Consider the following 20260-nt stretch of genomic DNA (forward strand, 5'->3'; position numbering starts at 1 on the left):
GTCCGATTCGTTTTCTATGGTGGCATATCTCTATATATCAAATATGTCGACATGCAAGATAAATATGTTGACATGCTAGATGGTTATGTCAACATGCAACATATCTATGTCGACATGCAAGATAATTGTAATCAAATGAGAATTATTAAAAATGTCAAATATCGCCAACATGTGACATCCAAGATGCTAAATGCAACTTATTTATGTCGACATGCAACGTATTTATGTAAACATGCAAGATAAATATGCTGACATGCACCTAATTTATGTCAACATGCAACTTCGTTATGTTCACATGCAACTTATTTATGTCGACATGCAGTTTAGTTATGTTCACATGCTACTTATTATGTCAACATGCAACTTCGTTATGTTCACATGCGAGAGAAATATGTTGACATGCAACTTATAAGTTGCATGTCAACATAAATAAGTTGCATGTCGACATAAATACGTTGCATGTTGACATATTTATTTATCTTGCATGTCAACATAACTAAGTTGCATGTCGCGACATAAATAAGTTGCATGTCGACATAAATAAGTAGCATCTAGCATCTTGCATGTCAAATGTGGACGAGATTTTATATTTTTTGAGATTTTATAAAAATTTTATTTGATATAGCAATTTTCTTGCATGTTAACATAGATATGTTGCATGTTGACATAACTATCTGGCATTTCAACATATTAATCTTGCATGTCGACATATTTGATAGAAAAATAACTTGCACATAAGGGGCAGAGATATGCCACCATAGTTTTCCTTTCCCTTTGTCCGATTCGTACACTTGCCTGGCTAGCGAAGATGTCGGGATCCAGGCCTCTATGCTGAGGTGCATTTTAATATTAGATGTTTTTCGTATACTCAAAATGCAATAACTTCATTTTTATTTCACATATTTTTATATTATGGATTAATTTTTTAATTTTAATAGAGAAACAACGCAAAATAAAACGAAGTACAAACAACACAAATTGTATTCACATATTAAATTCTTCATGCAATTTACTACTGATATCGCCTCTTCATTTGCCTCAGACTTTCAACGAAACACGCTACCGACCTCGGAAAATCAAGTATGTTGAATTTACATCGAGATCGATAGTCGCCATTTTTACATGTAAACAAAGTGCACCACATGAATTTACGGGACTGGTGATGGTGTTTAAAAGACTATCCGAGGCAAGTGAACAGACGATATCAGTAGTAAATTGCATGAAGAATTTAATGGTACTAATTGTTTTCACAGAATTTGCGTATAAATAAGGTAAATCAGTCGAAAACTAGCGCACATTTTTCTGCGCAATAAATATACAATTTTTTCAATGGGTGGCCCTGTAGCTCTCCGGTCTGTCAATATTTTTTTTCCCGGAGAGCTACAGTTCTGCAGCTAGATTTGAGGTAAAGCTGTAAATTAATGTAGAATCCCTGTGTTCCAGAAAGACGCAGCAGATCTTCAGTCTACAAAATGATCTACAAACTGATAGAGTACATTGTCATTGACTCTCACCCGCATAGCACCGGAGATAAGCACCGGCCCTTCATGGCCGTGCCATTAAACATTAGGACTTTGCAATTGAATGTCACAATTCAAAAACAGTTGCAATGGTTATTTTAAATTTTAATTAGAAAACAAAGATATTGCTTTGTTTTTTAATTACTAGTACATATTTGTATATGAGGTTACACGAAGCCGCAAATTTGTCTATGATCGTTAAGATCGCATTTGTGACCTCAAACAGTCAGTCTTGAAATAAAGAAAAGACAGATATCTGGTATTTTATTGTACTCTTAAATTAAATGTGACATTAACATTTTTAATTTTTGGTCTTAAAATAATGTGTAGGCACGTGCCTTAAGTGCCTAACGGCAGCTACGCCACCGAATCTGTGACCTTATATTAGACCGTATATTTACCTTTAGATACTATATTAAAATCATGAAGAGGGTATATGGGGGGAGATCAGCACCAGGTTGCATAATAGCAACAACACAGGGTATTTGTTCAAGTTCATACAGAACTCTGAAAGAAGCTAAACGTAAACAGAAAATACAAGCTGATAAAGGATCGAAGTAAGAGAGAAATTTTTCATATTTACATCCCACCTACCCACCCCCTTTACGGGGAAGGGGTTTGACAATTGGCGAACGAGTTTTTCTTTGGGGGCTATTTTATTTGGGGTTTTTTTAAGGGGGAAGGGAGTTGCTTGTCAAAATTTTGAAAGTCTGCCTTCCCCTTTTCATAATCGATGCTATATGCCTGCATGTGATTATATTATTAAATCATGCATGCAGTTATATAGATGTGCATGTCAACATTCTAATTTTTAATACCTTTTAGAAAACATAAAAACACATAACTTGGAAAGTCTACAAAATTGGTGTCATAGAAAAGCCCCAGATTTCTGAGTGCCTGGGAGTGTCAGAATATATTTTTAGTTACATAGTATGATTTATGATACCCGGGATAGAGTTTTAAATGTTACAGTGTATATACTGTAGTTATGTCTTTAAAACAATAAAAACACAGTAAAATATTGGAATTAGTGATATCAGTTTTGACATCACCCATCACCCATAAAGCACTCCCCACTCACACACCATTGCATAATTTTTCTACTTTCACTTTAATCATGTGTATCTCGTTTGCATATTTACGTCGGTACTTAAGTGGTTTATACATCCTTCTGCTTTATCTGTAAGAATTTTTAATCTTGATTGATGTGATGAGAATCAATTCAACACAATTTGAAAAACATTGTCGAGTTTATTTGGATACAGAACTTTCTGGAATTTCGGAGTTTAAATTCTCTGCTCCAGGTTAGTGATTTAAGCCAGCAAGTTTTACCTGTTGATAAAATGTCTGTAGATTAAGGGGGCGCCTGTAAAGTGCGAAACGAAATCGAAACGAAACGAAACGAAATCGAACGAAACGAAACGAAACCAATCGAAACGAAACGAAACCAATCGAAACGAAACGAAATCAAACGAAACGAAATCAAAAATCGAAACGAATTAACGAAACGGAATTTAAACAAAACTAATATCATTTTTGACTACATAAAAGTGAAAATAAATTCATTGAAATAAATCTTTGAACCATAAAATATAACTACCTGTATGTTTCAGATTGCCGCTGTAAATTTTTAAGCCGATTATCCGAAATTTGCAAAAATTATATAATTATGTATATAAGTGATGTACATTCCTATACCTTTTAATGTTTCTAATTTGTTTCATTAAATTATATACAGACGTTTAGAGAGAGAGAGAGAGAGAGAGAGAGAGAGAGAGAGAGAGAGATGCCTTAAAACTTATCAGCGACATCACATAGCAAAGTATATATACGCAAGTTTTGGGAGAGAGAGAGAAAGAAAGAGAGATAGAGATATGATGATGATACTGAAGGGGACATTCTAACAACAATTTTTTTCTATCGATTTGAAATATTGTAAAAATGAAACGATCAAATACAATGTGATTTATAGCATACTGGTTGGTTACCAGTTTCTAACATATAATAAGAAAGTATAGCATGAATTTGGACGTCGTTATTTGACAAAATTAACGTGCAATATAAAGATGTTTTTACCTGTTTTTAACCTTAAATCAAACATGATACCCTCTTTCTCCCCCTTTCACACGCACGCACAATGTATTTGAATCATTTTTACAATATTTCATATCGATATAAAAAAAAAATTGTGTAGTTGGAATGTCTCCGTAAATACTGTAAACGCACTATATTTCGGGTGTACAATATTTGGCGGAATATCATTTTTCAACAAGTTAGCATGGATTTGAATTAGCGCATTTCTGAATTTACCTTTTTATCTACTTATATATTTTACATTTGGCAATGTACTTTTGCGGACGCCGTTTTCCGCCAAAAACACAAAATAGATTACATAGACAAAGGGTTAAAGACAGTTTTTTTAATACGTTTACAGTATAATCATCTTTATATTGCAAGTTAATTTTGTCAAATTACGACGTCCAAATTCATGCTATACATATTACAACAATTCTTATTATATGTTAGAAACTGGTAACCAACTAGTATGCTCTAAATCACATTGTATTCGATCGTTTCATTTTTACAATATTTCAAATCGATAGAAAGAAAATTGATGTTAGAATGTCCCCTTTAGTATCATCGTCATATCTCTATCTCTATCTTTCTTTCTTTCTCTCTCTCTCCCAAACTTGTGTAATATACTTTGCTATGTGATGTCGCTGATAAATTTTAAGGCATCTCTCTCTCTCTCTCTCTCTCTCTCTCTCTCTCTCTCTCTCTCTCTCTCTCTCTCTCTCTCTCTCTCAAAGCGTCTAAATACTAGTATCATTTTTATGATTTAATGAAACAAATTAGAAACATTAAAAGGTATAGGAATGTACATCACTTGTTTACATAATTATATAATTTTTGCAAATTTCGGATAATCGGCTTAAAAATTTACAGCGGCAATCTGAAACATACAGGTAGTTATATTTTATAGTTCAAAAATTAATTTCAATGAATTTATTTTCACTTTTATGTAGTCAAAATTGATATTAGTTTCGTTTCGATTTTTGGTTTCGTTTCGTTTTATTTTTGGTTTCGTTTCGTTTGATTTCGTTTCGTTTCGATTGGTTTCGTTTCGTTTCGATTGGTTTCGTTTCGTTTCCATTGGTTTCGTTTCGTTTCGTTTCGTTTCGTTTCGATTTCGTTTCGCACTTTACAGGCGCCCGATCTGGACATGTCCATATCAGGCTAAATATTTTCTAATTTTTTATCTCAGTATTAAAATGTTACTAGCCTGCGAAGTTCATTGTCTTATTTGTTAAAAAATGGCATGCATGCATATATTGATATATATATAGGTGACGACAAACATAATTTTTTTTAAGTGCATCAGTGCATATCTAAGAGTTTTTCAACTATACACAGATGACGCGGCGTGGTTTTCCCCATTCTCCGCAAGGGTTTATGGAGAGCAAAGTGGACCGAAACCCTTGGCTAGCGAAGATGGTAGCCCCCGGTCTAAAAAAAAAAATCGAATGTCCCAGATCGTCAATTCGAATTTTTCCAGACTGGGGGCTACAGATCTGCATCTACCATATTATACTAGTGTATATATATATATATACAACTGTACTGAATATAGCAGGGGCCAAAAAAACCCGGGAGTTAGGGGGTTTTTTTCTTACGGGGGTGGGAGGGTAGGGGGTCACTAGTCCAGACCAAGCACCACTTCGTGGAAGCCATTTTAACCCGATCTCTCTCCGACTGAAGTTTCCCCAACTAATTAAGGACGCTATTGGACGCTATATAGCACGAATCATATACCAAAGTGTTCATTTCCCGTGGATGGTACTTTAGGCAGCTTTAATGATCTGTCCTTAATTGATTTAAATTAGAATGAACCTAAATAATAGATGAACAATTGTGAAGTACATATGTATATGACACTGCTTATTTGTAACAAATTAGTTAAGACCGGATCTAGATTGTTTTGCTAATTATTTAAGTATTTTTTGTATCATTAATTATATGTCGTTCGATATAATATGTAATTGTGTTTTCCCTTACAATATAATATTTGAACATTAATTTCTTTATGGAGAAAAATGGCGCACACAGTTTTTTATCAGGTAGAGTAGATATAAATTCCGTAAATAATAAGAGTGAGTTCTAACACATTTCTTAAAATGTGTAGTTTTTGAGGGGTTTATCAGCTGCAGTAATAATAATAACTGTATTATGTTTGTAAAATTTTTAAAATTTGTATTGAACAAGAAAACAATCGACACATCATAAATACATTAGAACCATTTTAACAAGAGCTTGGACTTTGGGTAGTTGTGTCAAACAGCAATGTGACGTAGGCCTGTCTATTTCATTTCTTACCACTCAGCCATGGCTCTTTGACATCAACAAGATTTGTCTGGCTTTTGAGCTAAGACCATGCAATCTGTGTATATTTCGCTTGAAACCAGAGTCATTTTTAAATTGTTTTGACGCAAGATATAGATAACTATGTCCTACGGAAAGTCCAAGGCCTTGTTAAAATGGTTCTATACAATTTATAACTACATTTTGACCGTATTTTGTAACTAAACTATATAACATTCAGACCATGCAATTTCTGTTATTCAAATCTGTGTTCCACTCCATTAGATACGCCTGTGACGTCACTGACCATGTCTGTACCGGTCTTACGTCATCCCCACGTGTACCACGCCTTCATTTCCTACTGCGCAGACGCAGACACCAGTCACGCTCGAACGATTCTGGACTCCGTGGAGAGCCGTGGTTTTACCTGCTGTTTTGCAGAGAGAGATTTTCTTCCGGGAGAATGCACGTCTGATGTAGTTGTTGACGCTATCCATTGGTATTTCAATTTGACCCTTTTTGTATTTTTTCTTAATATCCACAAAATTTTCCGTCACAGATATTATGGATTGCATTGCACCACATGTGTTATATATAAAAACCGGGGAGGGGGGGGGCTTTTTGGCATTTTTTTATTGGGGGTGGGGATGGGAATGGAGGTTTTATGCACTTATTTCAGCGGTTTTGTAAATAGCTTGTGAACATTCTAATTGCTTAATTTGCATTCTTGTGTAAACCCTAGTAATAGTTCATTACGTACACATACATTAGTATTTTTGTTTACATGTATGTTTTACATGTTTTTTACCTTTGTCAGTATGTAATCATACATTAGTATTTTTGTTTACATAACATGTCTGTTTAACATACTGATTTGTAATGATAGCAAAAAAATTCGCTTAACACGAAAGACTAATTTGACGAGGTCTTTGTGAAGATAAGACTTTGTAAGGTACCAGTTCTTAATTTGAATTACTTTTTTGTTTTAGTTCGAAAAATGTAATTCTAGTAATCTCCCCGGCCTCGTTACAAAGTGAGTGGAGCAAGTTTGAAATGCTGATGGCCGTGGATGACTCGCACCAACGTAACAACGTCTGCCTCGTTCCCGTATTACTGGGCGGGGTCAAGGTCGACGATCTCCCGCCACCACTTCGACCTTTGACCTGCATAGAACTCATGGACGACTTTAGGAACACAGATGATATCATTCAGGCCATCAGTAGTATGTTGTTCTATAACCATGATAAATGTAAAATTTAATTTGTACCCTAGAGTATTTTGTTTCTATTATTTGAAATTCTAAGAAAGAATTCCTTAAATTTGAATTCATCCTTAATTCTTTAATTTTTACTTAAAGTTAGAAGTGACTGAAAAAGGTTATCTATTTTGTGTTTGTTTGTTTTCATTATTCTATGATGAGATTTTTCCTGATTTGTTCGTAGAACCAGAGGATACCTGGGAAAGTCTATTACCTGTTGGTAACCTGGCTCACGGTTTTGCTTGGGGATACTATTATGGCTACCTCAAGATCATTTTACCAGGTTTATATGCTTCTTCACACAGTATATAACGTTAAATGGTCTCTGTGCAGAATTTCTATGGCTTTACTTCCCCCTCTCCGCTTTCAACTCCTCAAAGTCCACAACAAAAACCCAATGCAACTCTACATCTGGCACAAGGAAAATGTGCAGTTGCCTTTCCTACTGTACTGTATACACTTATTTTAGGGGAAATATAATGTTTCATTTTTATCTCTAGAGTATCATCCTCCAAAAAAAAAATTTCACTATGGACAGCATCGTTCATATCTTATATGGGAAAATAACGAGGCTTCCGAATATGTCAGTTGTATGGTATTGTTGGCCGTGTCACGTGTCTGCCTTACTTATTCAGATGACGCATTTTTAGACTATAATGTAAGTAAGTTACATTGATTGCCATTTACTTTCAGACTTAGATAAGACAGTGAGACAATGGCGAAGAGTGAACAACGCAGAAGGAAGGATGAGTGAGAAGCTATTTCTTTTCTTCCCCCAGAGCTGCCGATGTCGAGACTCTATAGCAGACGAGAGTTCCCTCATCAAACATCGAGGCCATCTGCCGATCATTACCAAAGACAGAGCCGGCATCATAGAACGTCAGTACAAGAACACTATATATAGCGTGACGGACGACAATGGCGAGGCGAGTGTTCGAATTGTCTCATCAAATTACATCAAGAAAATTGTTATCAATTCTTTACTTGTAGAGAATGAAATTATTCAGGGTTTTCTCTCCCATATATCCTGCTTTTTACGATTTGTGCATTAATTAAACACCGGCATTTATTTTAAAAAAATAATGATAAAAAAGATTGCTCAGCAGACATGTATAATTACATCCTCTACTCTGAGGTATCAATATTCTTGGTTTCTCAAGGTAGTATGTCGTGAATAATATTTAGATATAATTTTTATCGATATTTCTTTAACTATAATGATTGTACATGGTTTTAGAAGTCCTCGCTAACCTGTATTATTATATATTCTTTGTAACGCGTTATCTGATTGGTTCTAGACAGTCATGTGTCAGGGAATAAAATTTCATACTTCCCTGGCATCGTTATATTTTTTCATCATATCCACCCCTTCGAAAGCCACGTGAATTTTCATTCAATGCCTTTAATTTAAAAATACCGAGGATGGGCATACGATGTATATAAACAAATGATTAATTCTAAAGAAAAAAAAATTGTTTTAACTCGTTTGATATTAGAAACTAACATAGATAGAAACCGGTAAACATTCACTGCGTTATTGCTTTTAAAATAGTTGAAAAAATATTAGAACCAGATGTACTCTATATTATCACGTGTGGTTCGATATAGAGCTCTAATAAACAATTCATTGCATGAAGGTTCGGGAGATGAGAAGATTTATTCCCCTATAGAAAAATCAAATTCTCCTTGGGCGTTGCCCTCGAGATACATGATTTTTCCTGGAGGAATAAATCTTTAATATCCCCCTCACCATCATGCAATAATTGTATAATATTTTGATTTAAACATGCAAATTGACCCATGCACAGTTTGTATATGCATCGTTTCTTAGCATAAATAATTCTGTATACAGTGTGATTTTCGCCGTGTCACACTTAGTTGTAATACATTCGTTCCTTTAATTGTTATAATCTGACGGAAGACGAAGGATTACCTGGTATATGAAGCTATGCATAATCACTCGTAAATTATCGTGCATTGATAATTGTTACAACTATAACTATTTCATATTTATATTTGATATTTATGATCTTATCTGTTATGTGGTGAACATGACGGCATAATTAGTGATTCAGTGTCCCTAATCTTTTGTTGAAACTGATATCTGAAAAAAATTGGTAACTAATGTTTTTATATTTAGGACTTTGCTCTTGCTATACGAATACAATATGTAATGTGTTTCAACTATCTTTGATAAATCTTTAATCAATCTCAATCTAATTAAAATTAGATTCTTCACGCTCTCGTATTTGATATGTCGCTGTGAGGATCTCTGGATTTCATTACCACTTTTAGTGTCATTCTGCATATATATGTTTTAGAAATAACCCTAACCTTTGTGATTATCTTATCTGTGACGCAATGAACAATGCGAATAGAGTTGATAAAAAACCGGTATTCGATGACATAATTTTTAACGACTTCTTTATCAAAACCGATTTCTGAAAAAAGTATGACATATATTTGTATGACTTTGTTCCACAACATTATTTAAGGAATAAGGAATCATTCTTTGAGTATTATGAGGTAATAATTTCGGTCGTGGCGTGATCAAATCCAATAAAGCACAAATGGCTTTATGATAGATTTGTTCACGCCCCAACAGAAATTATCACCTCATAATAATCAAAGAGTGATTCCTTATTACTTGTTTTTATATGATTTTCAGAAATTGTACGATAAAATATATGAATATAGATATGCAAACCCCGCTTGCATAGTGTTATCACAGGCAACGACACTGGTAAATGTAAATATAAAATTTTATGTCGTACACAACGGAACCAGATGCATTGTGATGTAAATGCTTTGTGAAACTGTATCGGTTGATCGATTTGATTAAGTATTATTATAGCTCCGTGGTTAAAGCGTTGGGCGTGTTAACGACAAACCCCGAGTTCAAATCCACCCATTGACTAAAAATTTAGAATTTATTTGATATATACATGTATTTTGTTTTCCGCTGATTTGAGAAACCATTTTATGATAAACTGAACCACCTTAAACATTAAATCCAATTCTGTTTACTATAGGACTACTTTTTTGCCGGAGAGTACATTGGAGTGATTCATACGATGTTTGAAATGGAACAGAATGCTACTACGGGACTGCAGACGCGAGAGAAATACGTGCAATCCATGAGGTTCTACCTGACGCTCAAACGCATCTTGGACACGGATCCAGAATGCTCGAAAAAATGTAAAATTGTGTTTTACAAAGGTAAATATTTCTGACACTGCATTTTTGTCAGCATGATACATTTTTTAAAATATGTAATATATATAATTGGTCTATGATAATCAGGGAATGATTGAGAAATAAGGAATCATGAGGTGATAATTTCGGTCGGGGCGTGGTCAAATACAATAAAGCCCGAAGGGCTTTATGAAAGATACTCAAAGATGATTCCTTATTACTTATATTTATATTAATTCCCATTTGAACGATTTAAAACAACATTACTTTAAATCACTATTTCTTATGTAGCACATTCTATGTATCACTACGCGGCGCAGCCAATACCGTATTTTGGTTATGCTATAAAAATTAAGACGCCAATTTGGTGTCACTCATGTTTTATGAAGTTATTGGGTTTTAGGCTTCAAAATTGATTAGTAACGTTATCACAGACAAGGACAGTTGAAAATGTGAAGAATGAGAAAATGAGGTGTTGCTACATTATACCATGACATCTTTCTGTTCTAGATGTCAATAATAGTTCCGACGCCATGCCCAGACTAATCTGCAATGAAATAAAGAACCAGCTACGGAAAGAGTCGTCAGACGACACGACAGTGTGTATGACGCCATTTAACAGCCCCTTCCCGTCCATTAGTTCACCCGATTTCGCGCGGTGTTCTCTAAAAAGCTAAAGTTCCACAAACATGGTTAAAAGTGAGCCAAACATCTACCGGGAAGAGAGCGGGAAGACAAAGTCAGTGGAAAGAGGATAACGTGTTGATAACAGGATTCTATGGGACTGTCGCCATGTTCGCTTTGCAAGGCAGGAAAAACTGCTGACTGTATTAAACATTTGATCGTGTCGCTCAACAACTCAATGTCTGGACCACCATAGAGGTTCTGGAAGTTGACCTTGTATACTTCCCTTTGAATACTTAGTATGCTACTATCAGTTTGATATTCTTCCGTTGGTTACATGATGTACCATTGCAAGAACCCTCTGGAGAAACTGATTGATTAAATCGCTCCTATACATTTGGTTCCAAGTCGATGAAAATAAGTTGGGCGCAAAAGATAACTATTTACAATGTACATATATATTTGAGTGTTAATTAATTTAACTAGGAATTTCTTTAATCCGTAGAATTCTACGGTATTGGTGCTACATGATGTAATTAAGGAGGCTGGAAGGTCAACAAATTCACCGTCAGATCTACGTAACACTCTAAGATACGATTTGTTTACCTAGTAACTATTATAAAGAAAAAATCCACGTATTTTACCTTTGGATTTGGATATTTTTATTTTTATTGTATGGAGCTCTTCTCCTAAAGGAGATCAATACAGAATATGATAAAATCATGTCTATACGAGCTCAATTTGCGCTAGCATATTGAATTCTTTTTTGTGTCTGATGTACCAGTGTTTTACAACAATTTACAGTCCATTTTGTTCTATTTGTATTCTTGTATCACATTAAATATGTCCTTCTACTTGCCATATAAACATTGAATATTGTGAAAATATGATTATCTTAAGATCACCTAGAGTCAAATCTGTGTAATATACCGCAGCGGTTACTGTAAACTCCTTATTAAACGCGAGGAATTAATTTCCGCGTAAAATCGCGAGATGCAGTCCTCGCAGACTTTTAAATCTCGCTCTTATTTTTCAGACAGTTTTGTATATGAAAAAGCAAAATTGGTAGAACAGTCTTTTCAAAACCCCTGTATAATAATATCATGAACAAGACTTTTAGTTTGAAAAAAAGACATAGAACTAGAGCCGAGCTCGTTGCAAAGCAACGAGTAGGTCTTCCGTCGAAACTTCCTGTGGCGAAAGGATTGTCCATCAGTCTGATTAAAACCACCTCCTTCTCACACTTGTCAGAGCCTGGCAGACCCTGTATTGATAAAAGGTCATCTTTACATGACCATTTTTTCTAACCAATTAGAGCTTTAGAAAAGTGAATGGAACTCTTCAAATGGAGACAAACAAATTAATTATAATAATGCCTTTTTTCTGTAACCTTTAGACTGAGTATTGAAAAGTTGCGCCACTAATAAATGATTAAAGGCATATCTTCGGTTATTAGAAGTATATTTAGATTATATGCAAATGTGGAGGTCAAGTGGAACTGATCTGTTATTGTTACAGGTCTATCAGACCCTGACGAGTGTAAGGAGAAGGGAAATGGTTTAAATGAGACTGGATTATCAATATGATAATAAAAAGTTCAAAAAATCCAAAACGAGACTCAATTTCAAAGTATTTTTTTATACCAGCAAGTTCTCGGTTAATTTACTTCACGTTTAGAATAACTTTAAAAAGAACATCATATATGTATATGTATATAATTAATTTAATTATAATAAAATATGTCTGTGGCGGTGGGGGAAGGGGGGTGCCCCAAAAATCAATTTTCTAAACGTTAACTTAAGGGAAATTTTGGTTGCGAGAAAGGGGGCGGGGGCAGTGCTCCCACTGGACCATCTAAAAGGTACCATTAGCAAGCTCACAAATGATACCCCCGCTAAGAAAAAAATCATAACTCAAGTATTTTTCTATTAGAGAATAATGGATGCATCTTTTTCTTATAGTGAGTCAGACAAGACAGGGTATATTTACAGATCACAAGCAATTTTTATGTCAAACTTTAGCTTTTACTCATTTCCATTAATACAAGATATGACACAGACAGGAATAAAGCATTTTATAATATGACTTTGAACTTGCGCAACTGACCCTGGATCAAGTTCATGACACATCATCGGTCATAAGGAATCTTTTCTTTATATGAAATAGAAACTCCCGATGTTTCTCCTTAAATGACTTAGGGACAAATCATTATATACTCCCAGGTGGTCATAAGCAATCTTTGTGTGAAGTAAGAAATTCAAAGGTAGACCGGAAACAAATTTTTCACTTTTACTGCCAGTGACCTTGTCCTAATGACCTTGGGTTAATGTCATGACGGTAATAAGGTAATAAGTAATATTTTTTATGAAGTATTAACTTCCAATGTTTCTCTATCAGAAAGATATAGATCGGACACGAACGGACACAGACGGACGGACAAGGTGATTTTTATTTTACCCCGCCCCAAATTAATTTTCGCGGGGTATAAAAATCATTTTCGCCCGTTTTGTGCGGCACAAAAACGACCTATATATTTCACCTCGCCCCAAATTAATTTTCGTGGGGTATAAAAATCCTTTTCGCCCGTTTTGTGTGGCACAAAAACGACCTATATATTTCAATTTTTTCTATCATATCTCATATAGATATTCATGTAAATGTATGATTTGTATGCACATTTGAGTTCTTCTCATCATCGTCGGAAAGGATAGGAAACCCTTGGATTCCAATGATGTCTTTTCATTGGCATTTGTCAATTTGCATCACTAAATGATTTATGTCTCCCCTTTCAAAGGGGAGACATATTGTTTTTGTCGACTTTCTTATTCTTCTTCTTCTTATTAGGGTCTTCCGTTTCCAACGGAAGACCCTCTTGTTATTCTATTGTTTCTTTTTAGGGTCTTCCGTTTTCAACGGAAGACCCTCTTGTTTTAGGGTCTTCCGTTTTCAACGGAAGACCCTCTTGTTATTCTATTGTTTCTTTTTCATTATTATTATTTTTCTTTTTCTTTATTTTTCTGACTTTTTCAAAGCTTAATATCTCAAAAAGTTTTCAACAGATTTACATGAAACTTTCAGGGATTATGAAGCATTATTGTGCCTCAAAGTTTTAAAATTTTCAACTACAACGTCACTTCCGTTTTTACGTTACGTCAATTTTTAAATTTTAAAAAAGTAATTTTGTCCAGGGCGTTTTTCAAAAACGGTTCAAGATAAAGACTTGGAATTTTCTGTGTTGAAGCAATGATCGTTTTTATTTGGACATAAGACTGGAAATTAGTTTCCGTCACTTCCGGTCTAAACCGGAAGTGTTTTAAAATTTTCGAATTTTCGAATTTTTCGTTTTAATTTAAAATGTTTACGAGGTTTGTAGAGTTTGTTATGCTGAACACGAATCTGAAATCCGTTTGAAAATCGGACGATGCATTACAGAGATATTGGGGGTTAAAAATTGATTTTTCCGGAAATTTTGATTCCGCGTCCTTGGTTTAAAAAATAGCGTAATGTTCAAAATAAAATTAACTCGTACCAAAAATAATCGCTAAGTCGTACTTGAACACATTCGGATTTTTTTGTTAAGTCGTTCTTGAAATCAGAAAGGTTTTTGTTAAGTCGTACGTAAAATCATTCGTATTTTGTTAAGTCGTACCATGAATAATTCGATTTTTTTTCATCTTTTTATTTTAGTTACTCTTGTTATTGGTTTAAGGGCTCTGCTTCATACAGGAACTTCCAGCTTTACTTCCGATATTAACGGAAGACCCACTCGTTGCTTTGCAACGAGCTTTGCTCTAGTTATTATTATTATACTTTTTCTTTTTTTTTCTGACTCCTTCTCGGCTTTATAACTCAAAAAGTTTCCAACCGATTTTAATGAAACTTTCAGAGATAATGTTTAACTATTATCCCTCAAAGATGTTAAAGGTTTCTTGACAACGTCACTTCTGTTTTGACGTAACGTCAATTTTAAAATTTTCAAAAAGTCATTTTGTCCGCGGCGTTTCTCAAAAACGCTTAAAGATAGAGGCTTGAAATTTTCAATGGTTATGATTTGGTCGATTTACCTCTGTAATAAGGCTCGAAATAAAAATCTGTCACTTCCGGTCGAAACCGGAAGTGAAACAAATTTTTCGAAAAAATGAATTTTCTGATCAAATCAAAAATGAATACGTATTTTGTAGAGCTTATTAAGTTGAATCTAACACCGAAAGCCGTTTTAAAATCGGACGATGCATTACAGAGATATCGGGGTTTAATAATTGATTTTTCCGGAAATTTTGATTCCGCGTCCTTGGTTTAAAAAATAGCGTAATGTTCAAAGAAAAATTAACTCGTACCAAAAATAATTGTTAAGTCGTACTGTAACACATTCGAATTTTTTTTTGTTGAGTCGTTCTTGAAATCAGGAAGGTTTTTGTTAAGTCGTACTTGAAATCATTCGGATTTTGTTAAGTCGTACCAGGAATAATTCGATTTTTTTCATCTTTTTATTTTAGTTACTCTTGTTATTGGTTTAAGAGCTCTGCTTCTTACAGGAACTTCAAGCTTTACTTCCGACATTAACGGAAGACCCACTCGTTGCTTTGCAACGAGCTTTGCTCTAGTTCTTCTTATTCTTCTTCATCCAAATTTGTCCAAGCCGTAACTTAAATACCCTTTGACATTAAGACTTCAAACTTGGAACATAGGTAGATGGTATTGAGAAAGAGTGCACGCCACCAAAATGTTTGACCTTGACCTATTTTCTTTTTCAAGGTCAAGCGTTTTATAAAAAATAGAGTTTGGAATATAACACAAGATTCCTTAAACTTACAAACTTTTAACTTGTATCATACATAGATGGTATATAGTCCAGTTGAACCTTACCAAAAATTTTGACCTTGACCTTAAAATTTTATTTCAAGGTCAAATCAGAAAAAACTTCATTGTTCACCTCCTAAATATTCTTTGACAGAAGGACTTCAAACTTTACACAAAGAACAATTATAATACAATGAGGTGTACTATTGATAAATATTTGACCTTGACCCTGTTTTACTCAAGGTCAACTTGAGAAAAAATAATAAAGTTTTGTCTGGGTGGTAACTTAGATACCTTTTGACATTAAGACTTCAAACTTGGAACATAGGTAGATGGTATTGAGAAGAAGTGCACGCCATCAAAATTTTTGACCTTGACCTATTATTTTCTTCAAGGTCAACCGTTTTATAAAAAATATAGTCCGGACCATAACACAAGACTCCTTAATCATACAATCTTTTAACTTGTATCATACATAGATGGTATATAGTCCAGTTTAACCTTACCAAAATTTTTGACCTTGACCTAAAAATTTTATTTCAAGGTCAAATTAGAAAAAACTTCATTGTTCACCTCCTAAATATTCTTTGACAGAAGGACTTCAAACTTTACACAAAGAACAATTATAATACACTGAGGTGTACTTTTGATAAATATTTGACCTTGACCTTGTTTTACTCAAGGTCAACTTGAGAAATAATAATTAAATTTTGTCTGGGTGGTAACTTAGATACCTTTTGACATTAAGACTTCAAACTTGGAACATAGGTAGATGGTATTGAGAAGGAGTGCACGCCTCCATAATTTTTTACCTTGACCAATCTTGTGTCTCAAGTTAATTCATTTTCTAAACTGTATCATATATGGATGATATCTAACATATAGCTGACTTCATTCTTTTTCACTTTTTAAATTTTCCCCATATTACAATCCTTGGGGAGAAGGGGAGACATGTGTTTTTTTGTATAAAAAAACAATACCCACTAGTTCCAAGTGGTAAGGTATCAAAGTTTTTGAGAAGTTAGATACTTAATTTCTATAGATCTAAATTTTAGGTTAAGAAAAACAACACTTTTATTTCGTGAATCAAAATCTTAAATAGCTTTATGTACTCGTACACATAAATAAGAAGATGTTGCGAAAGCCATAAAGACTTTATTTCTTCTGTTCTAGACTTTTTCAGAGTTAACAAGCTACAAGTTAACAATCTCCCATTTCAACAAGCCATATTTATAATAAAATATTCAGCTGAGTTTTAAGTCAATTAATTTGCATTACAACCTCATACTACACAACTTTAATGATTTTTTATCAATGTGCATATAACAGTTAGTATTATCCCCAAGAACACATATCTATCGCAATTAAGTGCATTCATTTTTGGGAGGCAAAAAGTCTGCATGTCAATTGAACTATGGTCTTTCAAAGAAATAACAAACTGTCGACACTTGCAGTACTCTGATGATTTTTAGACGACCAACTTCATTGCATAATGTAGTCGTATATCATTACTTCTAATCCTGAGAACAAATTTTATTTAAAACTTTTAACTTATAATATCAGAGACATGAATAACTTATTAAAAGTTATTTATGTCTCTGATAATAATATTGATATATTTTTTTCTGTTCATAACTATAGAAGTTTAGCGTGTTCAACAGGTTAATTTTTTAGCCACATTCTCAGATTACGATATCACACCTTTAATGCGACGATGATTGACATCCAGTATTTAGATACTTATTGTTTAACAATTGACCACTGCAGTGAAAGCACCTTTCCATATTTCAGAATTAGAGGTTGAGAAAGCTATTTTGAAACTGAAAAGTAACAAGAGTAATGCTGAAGATGGTGTAATTAATGAATTTTTTTCGAAATGTAAAGGGGTTATGATACCTATTTTGTGTAGACTTTTTAATAATATATTTGACTCTGGTTTTTACCCAGACAGTTGGTCAAAAGGTTGTATTGTACCAATTTTTAAAAAAGGTGAAATGCAAGATTTAAACAATTATAGAGGTATCACATTAGTTAGTTGCTTGGCAAAACTATTTACAAGTATTATAAATACTAGATTGTTAGAATGGGACCAGAGATATAATATCATTACTGATGCTCAGTTTGGTTTTAAACCAGGGGTAGGTACAATTGATGCCATATTTGTACTACAGAATCTCATAAGTAGAACTTTAAAAAACAAAAAAAGATTGTACTGTTGTTTTGTGGATTATACAAAGGCCTTTGACTTAATTGATAGATCAAAACTATGGTATAAATTGCAAATGGAGGGTTTTGGAGGAAAATTGTTACGTATTATTAAGTCTCTATATAAGAATGTAAGAGCATGTGTTAAACATAAAGGTACATTTACAGAAACATTTAGAATCTCAGCTGGAGTTCTACAAGGTGAAATATTGTCTCCATTATTATTTTCAATGTACCTTAATGATTTTGAAAGATATTTTATAGATAGTAATTGTACATCAATTGAATTACAAATGATTAATATGTTTTTAATTATGTATGCTGATGATACTGTCCTTTTGGCAGAATCGCCCGAGGGTTTACAGGATATGCTGAACACATTGCACAGATATACTGATGAATGGAAGTTATCTGTTAATGTACAAAAAACCAAAATTGTAATTTTTAGAAACGGAAAATGTGTTAAAGATAATGAAAAATGGGAATACAATAGCAAATACGTAGAAGTAGTGAATCAATTTAACTATCTTGGTATGTTGTTTAACTACAATGGTAAATTTTTATCTACACAAAAGCACTGTGCAGCACAGGGAAATAAAGCAATGTTCAGCATATCTAGTAAAATGAAAGATTTGAATTTTAATGTTGAAACTCAATTGAATGTTTTTGATACTTATGTAAAAAGTGTACTTAGTTATGGTGCTGAAATTTGGGGATTCCATAAAGGTCAAGATGTAGAAAAAGTTCATATAAATTTTTGTAAGAAGGTTTTGGGTGTCAGAAAAAATACTTGCAACAGTGCAGTTTATTATGAAGTAGGTAGATTTCCATTAGAGATTTTCAGGAAACAAAAAATTTTTAAATACTGGTTTAAATTGAGAAACAGTAAAAACTGTATTTTAAAAGCATGCTACGAAGACATGGTGAAAAGTAATGATATATGGATTTCAAATATCAGGAAAGAATTGTCCATCTTAGGCTTAGCCGATTTATATCAAAGTACTATGAAAGAGTCTGTTATTTTAGATATTATATTTAATAGAATGTGTGATGTCTTTAAACAAAAAGTTGTTAACGATATAAGCAATGCATCAAAATGTATATTATATAAACATGTTGTTGATCATTTTTGTTTACAAGTTTACCTAAAGAAACCAATTCATGTAAAATATCGTAAATTAATTACACGCTTACGGTTGTCCTCACATGACTTAAAGATTGAAACAGGGAGGTATGATAATTTAACACGTGATTGTCGAAAATGTGAATCTTGCAACTTAAATGTAATTGAAGATGAGTTCCATTTTTTACTTATTTGTCCATCACTTTGTAGTTTAAGAGATAAGTATATTAAAAAATACTACTCCCGAAAACCAAGTGTCTATAAAGTTATACAGTTATTATCTACCTCTAATACTAAAGAACTGTGTAATTTAGGTAAATATTTATATTATGCAAACAAGCAACGAACTCTCCATGTGAATTATCCAAATTGATTATGTACACTTTGTTTTTCTAACTGTTTATTTAATATGTATATGTTCATATGTATAACCTATGAGACATTTGTCTCTTGGAATAAAGAACTTGAACTTGATATGTTACTCAATTATATAACAATTGCTGATCTGCAGCCCGGGGCAATATTCTGAGCTCATGTGCGCTGAAGCGACACGAGATTTTCGGTCGCACGTGGAGCGGATTGAATAAGCGTAGACTGTCCGAATAAACACACGGATGGGAAAGTGACACACATTGCGGAGTACACATGTTAGGTAGTCGCCAAAAATTGATTTTCGCCACATTTTGAAAAAAAATTAAGCCCTTGCACTGTGATCATGTAACCGATAAAATCTAAACAAAAGTTATTTAAAAACTCATGTGAACATTCTTAAAATAATCACTGAATCCCTCAATCCGGACAATGCTTTTATCGTGGCAGCCTCAATCGCATGTGTTAATTCGATATTTGATTTGATAAACGCTTGGAGGGTGTTTTATTTTCTAAATTCTGCTTCCAATGTTGATCTCTCTCTTTCTCTCTTTCTCTCTCTCTCTCTCTCTCTCTCTCTCTCTCTCTCTCTCATTTTGTCCAACCCTTTGAAAACGTCAAATTATAATCTACTTTCTACGATGTCTGTAAAACCTCTCAGCAGTATTAAGCGGAAATATTCGTGGGTAAATAAAAAAAATCTAAGTTGAAATACAAGTCAGTCTTACATGTACCGGTCAAAATCTCGAATAAACAAAATAGTTTAGATCGTACAAAAGTTTAGATCGTACAAAATATCAATAAACA

At 33.6% G+C, this 20260-nt stretch overlaps 1 protein-coding gene across 7 annotated transcripts; it reads left to right on the forward strand.

The window, feature by feature from the left end:
• Positions 1-820: 820 nt before the first annotated feature.
• LOC105330678 (stimulator of interferon genes protein-like) lies at positions 821-11858 on the forward strand. Of its 7 annotated transcripts, none has more exons than XM_011432539.4 (8): positions 821-836; positions 1444-1612; positions 6165-6378; positions 6869-7101; positions 7322-7420; positions 7831-8063; positions 10170-10356; positions 10843-11858. In XM_011432539.4, exons 2-8 carry the CDS (start codon positions 1585-1587, stop codon positions 11007-11009), a joined length of 1161 nt encoding a protein of 386 aa, XP_011430841.3. In that variant the 5' UTR covers positions 821-836; positions 1444-1584; the 3' UTR covers positions 11010-11858. The 7 variants fall into 7 exon arrangements, with proteins under 7 accessions (XP_011430841.3, XP_011430848.3, XP_011430839.3 ...); XM_011432537.4 differs by lacking the exon at positions 821-836 and adding an exon at positions 1082-1234; XM_011432546.4 differs by lacking the exons at positions 821-836; positions 1444-1612 and adding an exon at positions 1034-1186.
• The last annotated feature ends 8402 nt before the right edge of the window (positions 11859-20260 follow it).

Source organism: Magallana gigas, chromosome 8, assembly GCF_963853765.1.
Source record: "Magallana gigas chromosome 8, xbMagGiga1.1, whole genome shotgun sequence".
Taxonomy (NCBI): Eukaryota; Metazoa; Mollusca; class Bivalvia; order Ostreida; family Ostreidae; genus Magallana; species Magallana gigas.

Coding starts and splice junctions, on each gene's coding strand:
- LOC105330678 (XM_011432543.4), top strand. CDS start 2,731: ATGAGAATCAATTCAACACAATTTGAAAAACATTGTCGAGTTTATTTG. Junction 2,825..6,164: donor GTTTAAATTCTCTGCTCCAG/GTTAGTGATTTA, acceptor CCACTCCATTAG/ATACGCCTGTGACGTCACTG. Junction 7,421..7,830: donor CCTCAAGATCATTTTACCAG/GTTTATATGCTT, acceptor ATTTACTTTCAG/ACTTAGATAAGACAGTGAGA.